General features: G+C 40.9%; 1 protein-coding gene across 1 annotated transcript in view; it reads left to right on the top strand.

The window, feature by feature from the left end:
* LOC121879332 (collagen alpha-2(I) chain-like) overlaps positions 1-19,154 on the top strand; it is a 153,774-nt gene that overhangs the window by 53,347 nt on the left and 81,273 nt on the right. Inside the window, exon 2 of the mRNA XM_042385934.1 lies at positions 5,029-5,439. Within this exon, the coding sequence (XP_042241868.1) occupies positions 5,029-5,439 (411 nt within the window). The remainder of the gene's footprint in view (positions 1-5,028; positions 5,440-19,154) is intronic.

The following is a 19,154-nucleotide window of genomic DNA, read 5'->3' on the forward strand; positions in this document are numbered from 1 at the left end:
CTCAAACTATCCAACCAGGAGCAAGCTCGTAACAATGGTTTTGAATTAGACATATTTAGATTTAGGCGCGAAATAGATAAACACTGGTTTGGAAACAGAGTAGTGGATGAATGGAACAAGTTACCAAATATCATCATTAACTCGAATACGCTGTATAGCTTCAAACATGAGTTGGATGCCTATAGGAGCAATAGGGGTTGGGCGTAAATGGGACTGCCCTGTATGGGCCAATAGGCCCCCTGCAGTTTCCTCCATTCTTATGTTCTTATGTTCTTATATCAGTAGTCTCTCTCTTTCTCTCTCTGTCTCTCTCTCTTTCTCTCACTCTCTCTCTTATAACTTTTGTTTCTCTCTCTCGTATATATCAGTTGTCTCTCTCCCTTATATCAGTAGTCTCTCTCTCTGCCTTATATCCGTAGTCTTTCTCTCTCCTTTATATGAATAGTCTTTCTCTCTCCCTTATATCAGTAATCTCTCTCTCCCTTATATCAGTAGTCTCTCTCCCATATAACGGTAATATCTCTCTCTCTCTCTCTTAAATATGTAGTCTCTATCTCTCCCTATATCAATATTCTCTCTCTACCTCTTATAAGTGTAGTCTCTCTCTCTCTATCTCTTATATCAGTAGTCTCTCTCTATCCCTTATATTAGTAGTCTCTCTCTATCCCTTTTATCAGTAGTCTCTCTCTCGACCTCTCTTATAATTTTAGTCTCTCTCTCTCCCTTATAACTGTAGACTCTCTCCCTTATAACTGTAGTCTCTCTCTTCCTCTCTTATATTAGTAGTTTCTCTCTCCCTCCCTTATCACTGTAGTCTCTCTCCCTTATATCAGTAGTCCCTGTCTCTCTCTCTCTCACTCTCATATATATAGTCTCTCTGTTCCTTTCTTATATCAGTAGTCTCTCTCTCTCTCTCTCTCACTCTCATATAAATGTAGTCTCTCTCTTCCTCTCTTATATCAGTAATCTCTCTCTCTTCCTTTTATCGGTAGTCTTTCTCTCCCTTATATCAGTAGTCCCCATCTCTCTCTCCCGTTTATCAGCAGTCTCTCTCACTCTCTTATAAATGTAGTCTCTCTCTTCCTCTCTTATAACTGTAGATAACAGTAGTCTCTCTCTCTCTCTCCCTTTTATCTGCAGTCTTTCTCTCTTCCTCCTTTATATCTGTAGCGTCTCTCTCTCTCTTAGATCTGTGGTGGCTGTCTCTGTTGTTCTTTCTCTTCTCTCTGTTTTTCTCTCTCCCTCTCTTGTCTCTATAGTTCTTTCTCCTTTTATTAGCTGTAGTTCTCTCTCCTTTAATTGTCTCTGAAGTTCTTTTTACCCTTTTTATCTGTAGTTCTCTCTCCTTCACTTGTCTCTTCGTCTCTTCTTTCTGTTTTTCTTTCTCTTGTCTGTCATATTATTTCTTTCTTCCTCCTCAGTCTGATTCCTCAACTGTTTTATTTCCAAATTCTCTCTCATCTGTTCATACATATTCCCCGTGGCCATAAAATACATATACAGTAAGTTTTCTCTGTACTCCAAATTTCTGCCTTCTACAGTGACGCCATAGTAGGGTTATCTACACACATATAACAACATACTAGATTACGGTCTCCAACTCCATAATATATTTTGATAAGTGTAGTTGGAAAAAATAAATAACAGATGAAGAGAAATCAAAGAAAATATAAGTACACTTATCGGAGAGTTCCATCAGGTGCTAAGGGTTACTATAAAAATATATAGGAACTTTGCTTTATTGTTTTAATACTACAAAACAAAAGACATTAAAGTTACATTAAATCTATAATAATGCATACATTATAATGAGACACCAAACCTGGCATTTAAATGAAGATTACAGACAACAGTCCACAACACTTAATTGCAAACTTTGCTTAAAGCAAATATAATCCTACGTCTAACTAACGTTCCCTAACAGCCTAGACACTAAGGTGTTTCGCGGTCTACCCATAAAATGACACCGAAAACCACTGTACACAAGGTCTGTAACTCTATGTAATGTACCAGTCATTCAGTCTTTGATTCGCCGTTTCCAACACTGAGTAATTCCGTAATTCAACCTGATAGTTCTCATTCCTTTTCCCTCACGCAAAATATCGATGTCATATTTCTTCCTCGCTTCATTTCTTGAGGTCTTCAGTTTAGCTTTCACTCTAGTCACTCCTCCTCAGAAGCTCATTACATCCTGCACTGCGCCTTCGTGTTTTCCTGGTGGTGCCATCTGGGGAAATACACTAGTTTTTATGTATATCTTTATGTGGAAACATTGTACCCGCGATGGTCAGGTTATTAGTCATGGCCAGAGAGGCAAGTCGCATTGCTTCTCTGGTGTAAGCTTTTCTTGCCAATTGAGGATGTAAAGATATCCACTTATCTGCCCTCATTGGTATTTAAATCTCCATGTTGGAATCAGCTTTCCGTCGGGGAGTATCCTGTTCCGAGCGACAATTTAAACCATTTCTCTTTTATCATAGTAATGTTTTCATTTATCGGGGTATGAGAAACTAATGCAGTGATGAATTTTATTTTGCACACAAAATGCCACTTTTTGTCCGTGTTTCCCAGCTTTGCTGCTACTATACTGAATGGTATACCATTTTCTGTTCCCCGCTATTGAGGCTGGGATATACCACCAGCCACTTGGTCACTGGAAGTGCCTTAAGTACCACTCGTACGTAACACTCCAGTAATTAGGTAAAATAGGATATTTTTCCTTCCTAAAGTACCAGCACTAAAATACTAAAGGGTATACATAACAAAACCACCCATCGCCGTTTCCGCTGCCTTCTGCCCTTCATGGTTCGGCGAACATGATATTGCGTCAGCAGGAAGCATTCAGGAAGGGGATCCACTTGCACCTCTGCTACCTGATCATCATAACATATAAATGAATAGATTCATGCCTAACCTAACCTAACTTTTATTACCCGTTTTCATTTAATTTTTCTTATTGTACATAATTCATGCATGGTTGAAAATTTCAAAGGTTTTTGTGTGTATCGTATCTGGCGTGCGTAAATCTGGTGAGAGCCCCTCCAGCCAGCCGCAACATTTATATACCTATTATTCGTGAATTTGATAGAGGAGATCACATTTTGTAAAAGAAAAAAAAATATTACTGAGTAGTAGTATAGACCCGATTCTAAGTGATTCAAGAGATGCATAGGTATGATTTTAATGGTGAATAATAGGATATTAATATTATGTCTGTCTACGCCACTAGCTAGAGTGTATAGGGAATTTCCCTTTCCACCTCGCTTCCGAATCCAAGCGTCTTATAACGAACCTAGAACATATTGTTATTTGGATGCGTAGAAATATAATTTCTGTATGACTAGAAAACTCGAAAATATTCGCCGTGAATGTTTTCATTTTAAATCTATGTATATTATATTTCTTTATTAGCGCGATAAATATTAAATAGAATCATCTGTCAACACCAGTAGTCAGTCCTCACGAGGGTTAGTCAGCCATTTACCAGAGAACACCGTTTTTCTCACATGTATTGTGTCTCATGCTACTTACTGGGTTTCTTTTCTACGATTTTTATTTTTATATTACCTATCATTATATTTACGAAAAATAGCAAGGCTGGCTTGGGACGCTGGGTGGTTTTGTAGAAAGCCTCCTGGAAAAGGTCAACTATCCTGCCGGATAGCAGATTGTATAGATTATCCGGCCGGATAGGCTTTCTGCTATACAGTAGGTAACTACTAAGATATCTAAGTGTCACTCTATAAGAAAAATTCCATGGTTTGTTTGTCTGTTAGGAAGCTACAGAAGAGTCCACAGTTATTACCTGGTTTTTACCAACATGGTAGGGCTGGGACCAGAATAGGCAAATACTCTTTTTGAGCAATTTTTTTTAAGGTCATCCCAATTTCGGACACATCCATAATTATTACCAAATCCTATAATATTTTCACAGATGAAGGAATAGCGGTAACAATCACAGCGTAAGGTGATGACTTCCTATTTTGTTGAGTAAGGACGCCACCCCTTCTCCTCAACATAGATATTCCTTAAGTAACCAATGAACTTAATTGAATCCACAAAAGTGTGTTCAACACTGAAGAATATTCTTTACTTTTGGTTTCTTAATTCTTATATCCTTCACCTTCAAGTCCATTTGATGTTACCTTCCTGTTTCTTCGCCACACGACAAACCATATTTCTACAGTTTTCTCCCCAGTCAGTTTATGCTATATTTCTATTCCACACTTAAGCAGTCTTCGTCGTTACATATTGAACCTTGAATACTTCCTTTATTTGAATATAAATATACACACACACATACACACACACACATTTTTTTTTTTACTATTGATATTAGATCAGAAATCTTTCCATGATACACCAGGCAAAATTAAACTACTGCTGACTTCCTCGATTTTCGTCTTTCCATTTGTTTTCTGTTTATTTCAACTTAACAGAAGTGATCTGCTCTCTCCACTCGATCTGAAGACTGTTTACATGTTCAGAAACTATACAAGGGAGTTTTGGAAATATCATAAGGATACAATAAAAATTTGCATATATTATCTAAAATAAATTTCACAAGCGTTACCGATGACAAAAGTGCTGACTGTTGTTTACTGTATTTCAAATTCATTCTTATTGTTCAGTTTTGCGTTTCTACAGACTCCTGTATTTCGATAATGTATCTGTGCCTTAACTACTTACTTATGTTTTATTTTTGTTTATATTCAGATTGATATAATTCTGTTAAGGTTCAATAATACAAGTACAAAATTACGGGACCTGATGTCTTGCACCTTAAACGCCTTTTCTCAAATTAGCATAGATATGCCTGCCTAACGAGCAAGAGTAATTATAATGTATATTTCTTGTTGCTATTGCTATATTAGAAGTTTTAATCACTCGCTCCCTCATGTCTTGACTTACCATGCATATTTTACAGGTGTTCTGAAGTTGCATCTAATGATACCATGTTGGCTACTTACTGAGATAGTAATGTTGCAATTGATGACTAAGTATGGCACTTGTGTTTGTCTCCCTCAGGCGCCGAGCTCCAGCGACCCCCCTTCTCAGAGGCTCCCGGGAAAGGTGGCCCAGGTATGATCCTCCCCAACCAGGGGCTCCAGCCCCCTGGACCACTAAGTACACATGATTCTATGCAAGATAATCAAAATAAAAGATTTAGTGGGCAAGATTTGTTAAATCAAGCCAGGGGAAACCAGGATAAGAAGCCGGGGATATTCAGGCAAGGGTCATTAGGGCAAGACCCACATGGCCATCACACTAGTCAGAGTTCCAATACTTCATGTGTAGGTGGTGCGGGTCCCCTGGGCACCCTGGGTCCACAAGTCGGACAGTCCCAGGCGTGGCCTCCCACACAGGGCCCGATGGTTCCAACCTCTCAAGGCATCACAGTGCCAGCCACACAACCTTCTGGTGGCCAGTCGCAAACAAGTAAGTTGTTAGATGACGTTAGACAAATTTAGTGAAAATCTGAGCACGCTGCCTTGTGTCGCTGATGAGCTCCACGACGACGCTCAGCAGTCGCGCAGTAGATCTCTGCCGCCACTGGCCACCTAGTCTGTAAAGCATTGTTTTTGTCGCACGAGTTTTCTCTTACACTAGCTGAGTGCACGTCTGTAGATATGGCTTGATCCTAAACAACCCATGGCAACACATACCCGAGTCCGTCGACGTATGGAGGAAGGTTAACATAGCACAAAATACTTAACACAGTAGTGCTTAGGTTTTGGTAACAGTAGTTAGTTTAGCATTATTATTTTACCTGGTTATTATCCTTTGAAATGCACATAATTAAACCAATAATCATTATACACATAAATACAAGAAATACAATTATGCTTGGAGATGATAAAACTATAATTATGCAACATCTACATTCTTAATAACTTCTGTTCGATATAAAAAAGATATATGTGTTTAGACTTTCCATACATTTAAAAATACCAACAAATAAAATAAAATTTTCTATGTGAGAATCACAGTTCTACACATTCATTATTAAGAAAATAAACGACTGATTGTGCAGTTACGCAAAAGTTTTTCAGGTCATCTCCAGACTGGCAGAATGGGTACAAACTTGAAGAAAAAAAACCTTATATAAAATAACTAGCCGGAAAAAAAGAACAATGGGGCCAAGGCTTCACCTCATCAACATCATACATCAAGTTACTTATGCATAGTTGTTATAGATCGAAATTTTGTGTCAACAATTGTATATAGCGTAAATTTTGTGTCAACAATTGCATACAGCGTAAATTTTGAGCCAACAAAGAATAGCCTTACAGTGATTCCGAGATGTAATGAAACAGAAGTAAATAACAGGAGCGATCAAACCATGATTTTAAAATGAAAGTTTTGGTAGAAGATGGGATAAATATACTCATACCACCCTGTATAACACGGGCAATGCTGTCAGCACATACTGAGGCGTCCCGAGTGGAAAGTCGAAGAAGAATTTTCACAAGGATTGCCAGTTTGCCCTCCGATAGTATCATAGCTGGCGTTTAGAGGGGGGTGGGGGAGGTGGTCGCTCCCAGTTTGATTTAATAGAAATAAGATTGTGATGAGAATACCGTAAGGGGGCAGAAATCGAGTATGAATAGTGTGAGGGGTTAGAGGTAAGGCAAAGATCAAGAATGCTAGTAACAGGGGCGATTCTACGGGGGGGGCATGGCCCCCCCAGATTTTGGGCTGGCCCCTGGGTTGGCCCCCCACTTTTTATTCTCAAAATTGCAATTCCAAAAACATTCCCAAAACCAGGAAGTGAGTCAAGTGACTCAGGCAATGGGCACGCCGCACGCCAGATAGAGGCATGGGTAAGGTGAGGTGAGATCACTGAGGTGAGGTGAGGCCCGGAGGGCAGGAATTGGGAGGGTGCAGATATGTGGGGTGGGGTCACATCACGGTGTATATAAACAAACTGCCTTGTCGGTGATGAACATTACCACTCTGAGCACGAGCTGAGGGAATTGATTTGGATTGTTTTGTCGACAAGTTTGGCAGCCGACATAATAATCGTAGGATTAAGCTGCACTGAATATACTGCTACCGTCACAGTACCGTGTGAACTGAAGCCGCACCATTGCCATTTGCCATTAGGTATAATGTAACAGTTGCATGCGGCGCTCATGTCTGAAAGCGTAAACGTTGTCTCCATAATCTCCATTATGTGTGAAGCGTGAGATCATTCATTTTTTTGCTGATTTATGTACATACATTGTAAAGACACTGCTCTATTTTTCAATGTTTGTTATAAGAACATAAGAACATAAGAATGGAGGAAACTGCAGCGGGCCTATTGGCCCATACTGGGCAGTCCCATTTACACCCATTCCCTATTGCTCATATAAGTATCCAACCTACGTTTAAGAACATAAGAATGGAGGAAACTGCAGCGGGCCTATTGGCCTATACTGGGCAGTCCCGTTTACACCCAACCCCTATTGCTCATATAAGCATCCAACCTAAGTTTAAAGCTATTCAGCGTATTCGAGTTAATGATGATATTTGGTAACTTGTTCCATTCATCCACTACTCTGTTTCTAAACCAGTGTTTACCTATTTCGCGCCTAAATCTAAATTTGTCTAATTTAAAACCATTGTTACGAGTTCGCTCCTGGTTGGATAGTTTGAGTACCTTTGTAATGTCCCCTATGCTTAGCCCTGACTTCCATTTATACACCTCTATCAGGTCGCCCCTCGCTCTACGTCTCTCGAGGGAGTGCAAATTAAGATGCTTTAACCTGTCTCTATACTCAAGGTTCCTAATGCCCGGGATTAGTCTTCTCATTCTCCTCTGGATTCTTTCCAAGGATTCTATTATCCATTCTGTAATACGGTGACCAGAACTGAACTGTGTAATCCAGGCGTGGTTTCACAAGTGCAAGATACAGTTTTAGGATGAGCCTCGCTAGTCTTGTAACTAACACTCCTTTGTATGAACCCAAGTACTTTATTAGCCTTGTTACGAGCAAAAACACATTGTGGTACACATGTAGTACACCCGCCCTTTATGTGACTATGTGAGCAATAATACAGTTTTAGAGATATGTTCAGGTGTGTCAATACTCCAATGAATCATGATTAGTGAAATAAGAGCGTTGCCATTATACAGCCATATGCTGATTATTTTAGGCTGGCGTCATGAGAGACGCCACTTCACGTTTGTCAATCAAATTAGTGTAATAATGCCAAAAACTGCATCTTGCAAGTTGTACACAGGTTTGGTTTTGCCCCCCCAACAATTACCTTGGCCCCAAAGTGGCCCCCCCCCCCACTTTCCGAAGGTTAGAAACGCCACTGGCTAGTAAGCTGATCGTGTCGATCTGAAACATGCATAGAGTGTTTAATTATTTGTTCCAGATCATTAAGTAAGGAAAGGAGTGCCTCGACTACACCTTGGTCATCCCTTGCAGAGCCAATCCACTCTCTGTGATGTACATTGAAATCCCCTAGGTAGAGGATCTCAGTGTCGGGGTGAGTGGATAGCATCCACTTATGACAAGAAGTGATATAGTCAAAGAGTTCCAAAGAGTTGGTAGAGTTGGGAGAACAGTATAAGAAACAAAGAAAAATAGTCATAGTTGGTAGAGACATTTTGAGCCAGATGACACCATAAAGAGAAGACTCAATATCCGTGAGTCGAGCTATAGGTGTGCGTGTGTTGCAGTAGGGGCATACACCTCCCTTAGAACGGAAAAAGGTTGTAGATGGAAATTTGAAAAGGTTTGGGTGAAGCTGCTTTGGTCAGTTGAAGTTCAGATAGTAGTAAGAGGTCGGGGGAAGAGGTTAATAGATGGTGCTCCACAGAAGGAAAATTGGATCTCAGGCCGCGAATGTTGGAAATATGAAGTGTGAAAAAAGCCGATCCTCCAGCAACCGCGGTGACGTCAGTTGAGGCCCCAGTAGTTTGATGATGGACAGGTCGGCCCTGGGGTTCACAACCTTCCTGACCAACTGATGCCATAAGTGAACAAAGACATAAAAAATTAAAACAGATCAAAAGCGGTAATGGATATATATTGCGACACTGCAATTGTGTGTAAATGAGGCAGAAAGTCAGACCAGCAACCTGAGACGTGGTCACAATTTTCGTGATGCCATATGGCAGCAGGGTCTACCATTAGACAACACATTATGCTGCCAATATCTTCCCAGTCGGTAGTACCTCCCTGTTTGATAGCTACCCACTACCTACTACATCTGATTTCATGAAAAAGATGCTTCTGAAGATATCTTGAAAGAAGACGAAAGCTTAGGTGCCTCAGTGTTTCCTTTTATCAATATGTATATATATCTTGATAAAATCACACGGGAAAAGGGAAACAACGGAGCACCTTAGCTTTCGTCTTTATTCAAGACATCTTCAGAGGCTAAGGTGCTCCGTTGCTTCCCTTTTCCCGTGTGATTTTATCAAGATTTATCTTATCCACGTTTTCATTGTGGATCTACATGAAATATATATATATATATATATATATATATATATATATATATATATATATATATATATATATATATATATATATATATATATATATATATATAATCAACAACCTCACCCCGCCAGGACTCAAACCCACGATCTTATGTGTGTGACCGGGGAACATTACCTCTTACACCATTAGGACACTAAAAGCAATCCTAGACTTTGTTATATTTCACACAAGGCCTGTTCATCAAGCTTATGGCGCCGTGAATCTCCAAGGGAATCGTGTGTTCGAGTCCTGGCGGGGTGAGGTTGTTGATTATATGTAGAAGTCCGCATAGGAAAAGGGAAACACTGAAGCACCTTAGCTTTCGTCTTCATTCAAGACATCTTCAAAACAACTGAATTTACAGGGACTGAGAGAGGCTTATATACAATGGGTAACCTTACATAACATCAGTCTGGTCAATTTATTTGGGATCCACTAATCCACACACCACCTCCACCGCAAGCGAAAGAGGTTATAAAATGGATAACGTAACAGATCAGGTCAAGTCAGGTCAAAAACATGAGACCCACTAATCATCAGTTTTGTACTGACCATCATTAAGGGTTATAGAATTCATTTCCCTAATTAGACTTGCTTCAACCAGAAGGCTTTCTGTAACACATGGTGATTTAAACACCTATACTGTTTTTCCAATATTCATGGTATGGTTATTGCTCCTAATATGAACGAAAAGTGCAATGCGATCAGATGCTGTTCTAATATTATATTTGTGTTGTTTCTTTCTAAATTGTAATGCTTCCCCAGCCTGACCTACTGTACATAATTTTCCTTACAATTGCCACGTGGAATAGAGTAAACACTTCCATTTATATTCAGGGTTGGGCTGTTTTTCATTAATATGCTAGTAACCGTAGATTCATATTTAAAAACAACTTTAATGTTTAGTAATTTAAGGGATTGAACTAACGGGACAAATTCCTTGCAATAAGGTAGTCATAATATTCTTAAATGTAGGAATTTGTCTACAGTAGTTTGAGTACAATAAAGGGATTTTTTAGCCCTTTTAAGACAACGACCAACAAACAATGAAGGGTAACCAAGTTTTTTATACAATGGACTGAATGTGTTGTGGTTCTTCAAAAAAATACAGGGGCACAAATACGCAAACGTTAAAAAACATAGCAGAAAAAAATGACATTTTGGTAGACTCAAGGTGACCCGATAAAAAATGCATGAAAATGTCTACCTGTGTAGGCTTTCTATACACCTTAAATTTATAGTTGGAAGCATTTTTCATTATAAGTATATCAGGAAAAAGGGTGGGATTCATTAATTTCTTTTCTCAAATTTGAAGATATTACTAGGGACAAGATCATTAAGCTTGTCCAAAAATTCCAGTGGGTCACTGTTTCTAGGCCAAAGACAAAGAACATCATCTACATATCTATACCATGGAGGAATAAAGTCACCTATAGTGGGTAGTAATCTAGCCTCAAAAAACTCCACATAAATACAGGCTAAAAGAGCAAAAAGACAATTACCCATGCTCATGCCAAATATTTGTTTGTAAAACTTCCCATTTGCCCTAAAAACATTGTCAGTAACACATAACTCTATCAATTTGAGAAATATGTCATGTTTAATAGTCAAAGCTAACAGATACAATTTATCTTTAAGGAATGAAACATACACACACACACACACACACACACATTTGTACATTCATACTTAGTCTCACTTTATCATTGCAGATGTACAGTCCCCTTCACAAGTGCGTTTACAGGGACTCGTCAGGTTTTGTGCAGTGTAGCAGCCATGTGTTTGTTTAAATTCGACCGAAAGAAACCTGCAATAGTAAACATATTATGGTATCAAATTAAAGCAACATTGAAACAAATATCTCATATATAATGATGTGTGGAATGTTTATATGATGAACCCCTGTAAACGCACTTGTGAAGGGGACTGTTCAAATATACACTTGAATAAATATTTTTCAACAGTTTTCACCTCCGAAAATTTAAACATGATACCCGAGGCTCCGACTCTACACAGAGATAGTGAAGAAAATAAATTAAGCAGGCGTTCATGTCTAACTAATCTATTAACATTCTTTTCATTCTTTGGTCTTGGTATGGTTGATGGTGGACCAATTTTGGAGGCTGTTCAATACTGTATATTCTGGAATTAGCTGTAGCTGCCGCGTGCTTACTGGAGAAAGATGTATCGTTCAGTCTAACCCTACCCTGATCAGTCACTCGAGTCATGTTCATAGTCAGACCAGACAATCTTGAAACTCTCAAGCAAGAAGATAGTGACTTATGTCAAATATGTGGAATAAATAACGCCATCACCAATACATCAGAAATGGTAGTAACCCCCAATAGGGGAATGAGTGCAACACCTCTCCAAGATCTTGATCATAACGCCATGCCGAGTTTCCAGTCACTAAAAAAATCTCCCGGGGTCAATTAGAAGCAACTAGCACCAGGACTCTACCTCATGTCATGAAGGCAGCTCGCCATCATGGTAAGTAAACTTCCTGGCGTAAAAAGGGATGCCCAAGGCACTTGAGAAGTATGGTGCAACTTGTTACTATTTGCCAACGTGTGTCTGCCCAAGTCAGTGAAAAGGCATATCACTAGGGATGGCAGTATTCAAGGTTTTATTTTATTTTTCCTAGAGCTCACAATTCCACCAAGCTTCCCTAGATTCTCTCAAACCCAGCGATGACTCCCCCGAAATGTTAAAACTTAGAGCATGAGTTCAGTCAAAAGATGACTGGAAACACGGTAGGAGAGAATTTACTGGGTACCAGCCAAGACGAGGTTTCCCTCCAGCATTAAGTGACAGCTAGTTGCTCTACGAGAAAAACATCCACACATAGCACCCAGTGACAAAGATGAACAGTCCGAGGATACCTCTGTCAAGGAACTCTTTAATTATGCAGGAATCAGAGGTGTAATAGGTGGGAGTATCGCCCTCGGTGGGGATAGCGGGCTTAAAATCCCAGTACCTTGACGAAATATCAACCTTGTCTTTGAAAGTGTAAGTGGAAAACGTCAGGTGGGGGCCTTGCTGCCCATGGACAGGTTAGGCAAGTCAGACTCTTCTGGAGACATTAGGTTCAGCCATTTGTTTTCCATTAGATCCACCAGGGCCTCGACACTTCTTTCCACTTTCTTCATCCTTGGCCCATTCAAATCTAGGCGAGGCAGTTTTGAACTATCTTAGCCTATCATAGCCCTCAGCTTTTTGAGGTACTCCATTCTGTGCTCAGCCGTGAGGTAGTACAGTACTTGGTAACCATCCCTGGCCTCAAGCTGAACCCTTAGTTCCTCTTGGCGTCTGCGTGTCTTTCTTTACCATTTCCTTGATGGTTTGATCAACGGGAATTCTGCCAATGAAAACGTGGAAAAGTAATACCCCGATTTACGCGATCATTTGAACCCGCGGAGTAGCGCGTAAAACGAGAAACGCGTAAATGGAATAACAGAACATATGGGATTAATTGAAATAGAGACTGGGCCGACCCCCAAACTCCACAATACGTACGTTGTAGTAAAAATAACATCTTAACTTTATGATGGTATGCAAACACACATAATATAAAAGAGAAATATCAATAAGAGAATAATATACTGTACCAGGTAAAAGAAAAATCAAGGTTTAACACTTACGTCAGGTTAGGCTAGGTTAGAAAAAATCAAGGTTTAACACTTACGTAAGGTTAGGTTATGTTTTAAAAAATTAAGGTTTAACGCTTACCTAAGGTTAGGTTATGTTCGGAAAAATCAAGGTTTAACACTTACGTAAGGTTAGGTTATGTTAGGAAAAATCAAGGCTAGGTTTAACACTTACGTTAGTAGAAGAGATGTGTCGGCGTACGGGAATGGCGGCTGGTTCCGAGTCAGAGGGCAGACTACTGGCCCTCAGGTGAGTCACCATCACTGTCCTCCACATTTGTTTGGGCCTCCCTGACAAATTCTTCAAAATCACCATCACTGTCTCTGTCACAATCACTGGCTTGGGCTGGCTGTTGTGGGTTGCGGGCGAAGAACTCGGTAATGCTTTGTTGACGGCTAGTGTTGATGTTGTCGTGATACACCTTGATGTACGGCTCCATAGTCTGCAACAGCTGGGTAGTGAAAACTTCATACCGGTTATCGTTAGGGTCGTCGGAAAGGAGGAGCTTCAGTTTCTCTGCACACTCGATGGCACCATGCGTTAACTTGTGTTCTTCTCGGGATGACGCACCACCTGCCTCTTCACTGACGTGATCGTCTTCTAACATCTCGTCGGCAGTCACCTCAGGATCCCTTATCACCTCCAGGATATCTTCGTTGGTGGTCTCGGAGAAGTCTGCAGCTGTAACACTCTGCGCAGCTTCTCTTGCAAGGTCCACTGCCACTGCAACAGACTGAACATCACCAGTCACAGGTTTACTCTGCCTCCCACCTGGGACGAACCGTTGCTACAGACAGCTGATCCCATGCCTCCACCAAGAAGTCCACAGCTTTCTTGACGTTAAATTTCTTCCAAAAGTGTTTCACGAGAACTTCTTGATCCGCCAACTGTTGTTCCTCGTCCTCGTCGCTCTTGCTATCGGTGTCACCCAGGTTACGCAACTCATCCTTGGTGTTGGTATAGTCGTTCAGGAGCTTAAACTTCTTTGCAGAGAATGCAGCTTTCACATTGCAAATTAATTCTTGGTCCATGGGCTGGATTAATGACGTAGTGTTGGGAGGAAGGAAGACCACTTTTACGTTGGGGTGATGATCCAACAGTAGGGGCGAGTGTCCTGGTGCGTTGGAACTTCCAATAACTTGCTGACAAAAACCATTGACTCTTCAGGCTTCTACACCCTTGACAAAAAAACCTATGACCCTTCAGGCTTCTACGCCCTTAACACATGAGACATAAAGGTATGCATGAACTTAGCATGCTTCCCAGATGGGCCCTGTAAGCGCTTCTGCGCTTCACCATACACAGGATGTAGGGGGATGCCCAATAAACTAAAAAAAAAAATATATTACTCATACTTTTACTGGTTGCCTAGTAGACATTTGAGTTAGTCGTGACCTAAGTCCTCTCACTATCGCACTAGGTTATAACTGTCTGCCTAATTTAGCTTTATCGTCATTCCCAGCTCGATTTCTCTGAAACCTTTCATGTTGTTTCCCATGCCCACTGTAGTCTCCTCGACCCCCGTGCTCTCTCGTTCCCATAGCAGCTTAAGGACTTCGACATCTTTTGAACTGCCCTCTCTAGAAAGCCAGCTTGGGTTGCCACCTCATCTCTAAGTAAATGTACCCCAGCCATAGGATAAAGGTCTCTTCTGCCATAGAAGTTGTCCTAGTTGTCAGTGAATGGAACTGTTATTTACTTGCAATATGTCAAGATGCCTGTTGACACAAAATGTCCTTGACAATCATTCACTGTCAACTCTCCTTCTAGGCAGGACACCATATATGATAGGGATCCCTCCTTTCCTCCTAATCCGGTCAATAGCTGCCTTGGACTTACCATTCAATATCATTGCCTCCTGTACTGAGACAGATAATGGGTTTGTTCCCACTACCAGACATGATATTGGCCATCCTCTCTACTATATCACTCACCCAAGCTCCTGGCAAACACACTTTCATCCTATATCTGTCTTTAGCATAGAAAGCTTAGTCTATGTACCCTACCAGAGAATCCCCAACAATTAAAGTTTTTGTACCTTCCTTGTCAGCCTTGTCCTTGACTATGTTACTGTCTATTTCGTCTCCGAAAGGACTAAAAAGTTAGTACACCTAGCTGTTTTGGCTTCCTTGGTGTTTTTTTTCACTACCAGTTTTGTAGTTCCTCTCCTCAGTACCTTCCACTGACCTGTGTTGTCGTCCTCTTTCATCCTCGCAATCATTTCTTTCAACCTCAACTTTTCGCCTTTTGACATTCTCTAGCTCAGCCTTCAAAGAGGCACAGATCTGCTCACAACTAACAATAGCAATGGTTGGACAGTCAGATTAATCCCAGGGAACTAAATCGGTCGTGACCTTTCCTCTTGCAAGGTCAGCACACAACTGTACTGTAGGTGCGTGTGATCCTTGTATATATATATATATATATATATATATATATATATATATATATATATATATATATATATATATATATATATATATATATATATATATATATATATATATATATATATATATATGCCTTATGACCGGAACATTGTGGACACCTGCTGTCCCCTAGGGACTTGGTCTCACTCTCCTCTATTGTATATATTAGCCTTGTCAAGTATTTCTCCTTAGTCCAACATTCCCTAGTCAGCCTTCGCCGTGATCGGACCTCTCTCCAGACCCTTCACTGCCAAAGCCAGCCAACCTTTGTCTCTAACCGTTGACGACCGGAACGCAAACGACCACCTCACTAACCATCACTTAAAAGCTTTTGAAGCTCGTTCCAGACAACGCCTTTTTTGTGCCTCCTCACTGATCAGGGGTGACTCCTGATCAGAGGCGGCCCTGATTGGGTGCTCTGTAACGGCTTCCTGCAGCGGACTTGGGTCGCGATCCCACTGGTGTTACTTGCACCAGTGGCTGCTTTCCTTTGATCTTCCTTCTTTTTCGCTCTGGCCTGGGGACCTGCACCCTAGAAGTGTATTCGTCGTTGGGTCCCTCCTGTAACTATTCACCTCCACCCCAGGAGTTTGTGATCACGAAAGGGGCAGGAGCAGAACCCATCCCTCCGCCGAGCCTTCCTGGGTAACCGTGATCGTGATCGTGCCTGTAACTTTCTTCAAATCGCAAATCGCTAACAAGACTGATGCCACGGAGAACGACCAAAGCAAATGACTAGGACAACTGGAAACAGGATACGGCTACACTCCCTCTAGGGGGGCGTATCCGAAAAAACGCATAGAGGAACTGGGCATACTATTATGTGCCCAGTTAAACATCAAATTCGCCGCCTTGATTGAAGCAAAGGACTCATTCATAGTCCTTTGCCTTGAAGAAAAGGACGTGGACAACATGCTCTCTGACGACTCAACAAAGAAATTAAAAGAACGGGACTTTGAAATAGTAATACCACCACAACTCCGTGCAAAAAAAAAAATGTAGTCATTAAAAGGGTAGACAGGAACATACTGAACGAAACACCAAGCTAAACAGCTAACAATATAGAAGAGAGGAACCCATTGGCTAGAGTTGAGGAGGTGGTGCTAATGCCTGGTGCTCCTACCATGATGAAAGTCAGGTTTGGAGAGATCTCCATGGCTCAAAAAGCCCTAGAGAATGGCCTCTGCATCTCCCACTACCACCTATCAAAACAACAAATTGAACAGGAGGAATTCTACTCAATAACACCGTGTTGGAACTGCTACAAATACAATCATCTATCAATAAACTGTCTCCAAAAAGATAAGAAGTTCTACTCCGAATGCGCAGCAGAGGGCCACACATTCAGAGACTGCAGTAACAAGGATAACCTCAAATGCCTGAACTGCAATGGGGACCACAGAGCATTGGCAGCACGTTGTCCCACAAGGAGAGAAATAATTAGGAAACTGAGGGAAAAGGAAAGGCAAACAAGGAGATAGAAAAGGACCCTAACAAAACATATGCAGCAGTTGCAAAGCTGTAAGACACCACCTCCAAAGTCCTGAAGAAAACCAAAGAAAACCCCTTCATGCAACCTACATACCTTAATTTGAGCGAGGGACTACCATTCACAATACTAACCACTATTATTCATGCACGCATCAAAAACATCACAAAGCCAGGATCCCTTGGAAAAACGACCAGGGAAATGTTTGCTGCCAATAATCTGCCGGAGGTGAAATTCCCAGACGACGCCCCTTCAACAGAAATATTTAAAATTGTTACCGAGAATAGCTTGGGAACAACTAAGCCACAGGAGCAAACAACCAAACTTGTCATAGAAGAAAACGTGGTGGAAATAGACCCAATCAGCCAACCACAAATCATCAGTTTCCACAACTCAGCAGACAGAGAAACCACAAACTGCCAAAGATGACCCAACCAAAGTGAAAACAAGAACAGAATCCTACACTGGCCATCGTGCCCCACATCTTCACCAACCAAAGTGCAGGCAGCAGACCTAAGAGATGAGATCGGTATCCGTCTCTACTCAGTTAACACACCACCTACAATATCAAGTGATAGACTTCTGCAGAAAATCAAGGAAGGCACAATCAAATTCACCTACGAAGATGCCAGGGTAGAAGAATCCTACATAGAAATGTTGATAAATGCAGGGGCTAATAAACACCAAATATAACAAAATTGAAAGGGTAGACGTAACTAAGTTCAAGAAAATCAGAATGGGACTGAAGGAAGAAAGAAATAGACACTCGCCAGGAGATACACGAGCCAGCAAACACCCTGCACCAAGTTCTCGGGATCCTCGACTTTACAAAACAAATCATTAAAGATAATCCAACACAACGTTCTTGCCTGGACCCTGGCGAGGAAAACAGAACTCATTAACATACACAGCACATTATACCCAGACATCATTCTTATCAACGCACACAGGCGAGAAGACAACGAAAAAATCAAAATATTTAATAATCACGTCTATCAAAGAAACATCTACGAAGAACTACATGGCGGGACAGCAAGAGCAATTAAACGAACGATTCAACACAAAATAATTGACAACTTGCAAGGTAACTTCCTGGCAGTAGAAACAAACACCACCAGAGGACCAATAGGAACATCATACCTACCATTCAGAAGACCAATATTCCCGACAGGAGACCTCCTAAGACTAACCAGGCGAAACAGCCCGGCATACTTCCTAGGCGATTTGAACTCTCGACACACAACCCTTGGACATCACAACAGAAACCCTGCTGGAGTAATACTGCACAACCTAATCGAGCAAGGCAACATTACATACCTAGGCCCAGACTTTCAAACATTCATAACATCGGGAAACTCTGGGAATCCCGACATAATTCTGACAAACAGACACCACCATTTTCACACACACATAAAACCTGGACCCGCCAACACCAGTGACTACATACCCATAATAGCAACTTTTTCCACATCTCCAATACAAATTCCCTCGACACCAAGATATTAATTTAATAGAGCTGACTGGGAAATTTTCAAAACAGCTCTCAACACAGATGAAACAATAACTCTCCACAACAAAAACACCAACGAGATCGATATCGCCTTAGAAACCTGTTATTCGAAAATCACATCAGCCATGGAAAACAACACCCCCAAAACAACATATCGCACACTACCATATGTACAACTAACACACGAAGAAAAATCATCCTAACCAGATTCACCAACCTACATGAATTTATAAAAACACAAGGCTAGAGCCCACTCATCACTGTATTGTATGGAAATCTCAAAGAAGAATAACTAGAAAGATGCAAAGTAAAACACAACGAGAAATAGAACCAGCTAATAACCAACACACAAGCAGACTACAAAAACCCAAAAGCCTTCTGGACTAAAATTAAAAATCTCATGGGAACTAACTCAGAGGAGAGCAGCTACCTTATAGACAACAACGGCAAGAAGATTAACAGAACCAAAACTCAAGGAACCAATATTCAGAACATTCTGGAGCAGCATCTACCAAATCACGGATGAGGACAACCGAAACTTATGCAGAGAAACAGAACACTTGGTGGAAACACACTTGAACCAAAACACAGAC

The sequence above is a fragment of the Homarus americanus genome, unplaced genomic scaffold, assembly GCF_018991925.1.
Source record: "Homarus americanus isolate GMGI-L3 unplaced genomic scaffold, GMGI_Hamer_2.0 scaffold16894, whole genome shotgun sequence".
Lineage (NCBI taxonomy): Eukaryota > Metazoa > Arthropoda > Malacostraca > Decapoda > Nephropidae > Homarus > Homarus americanus.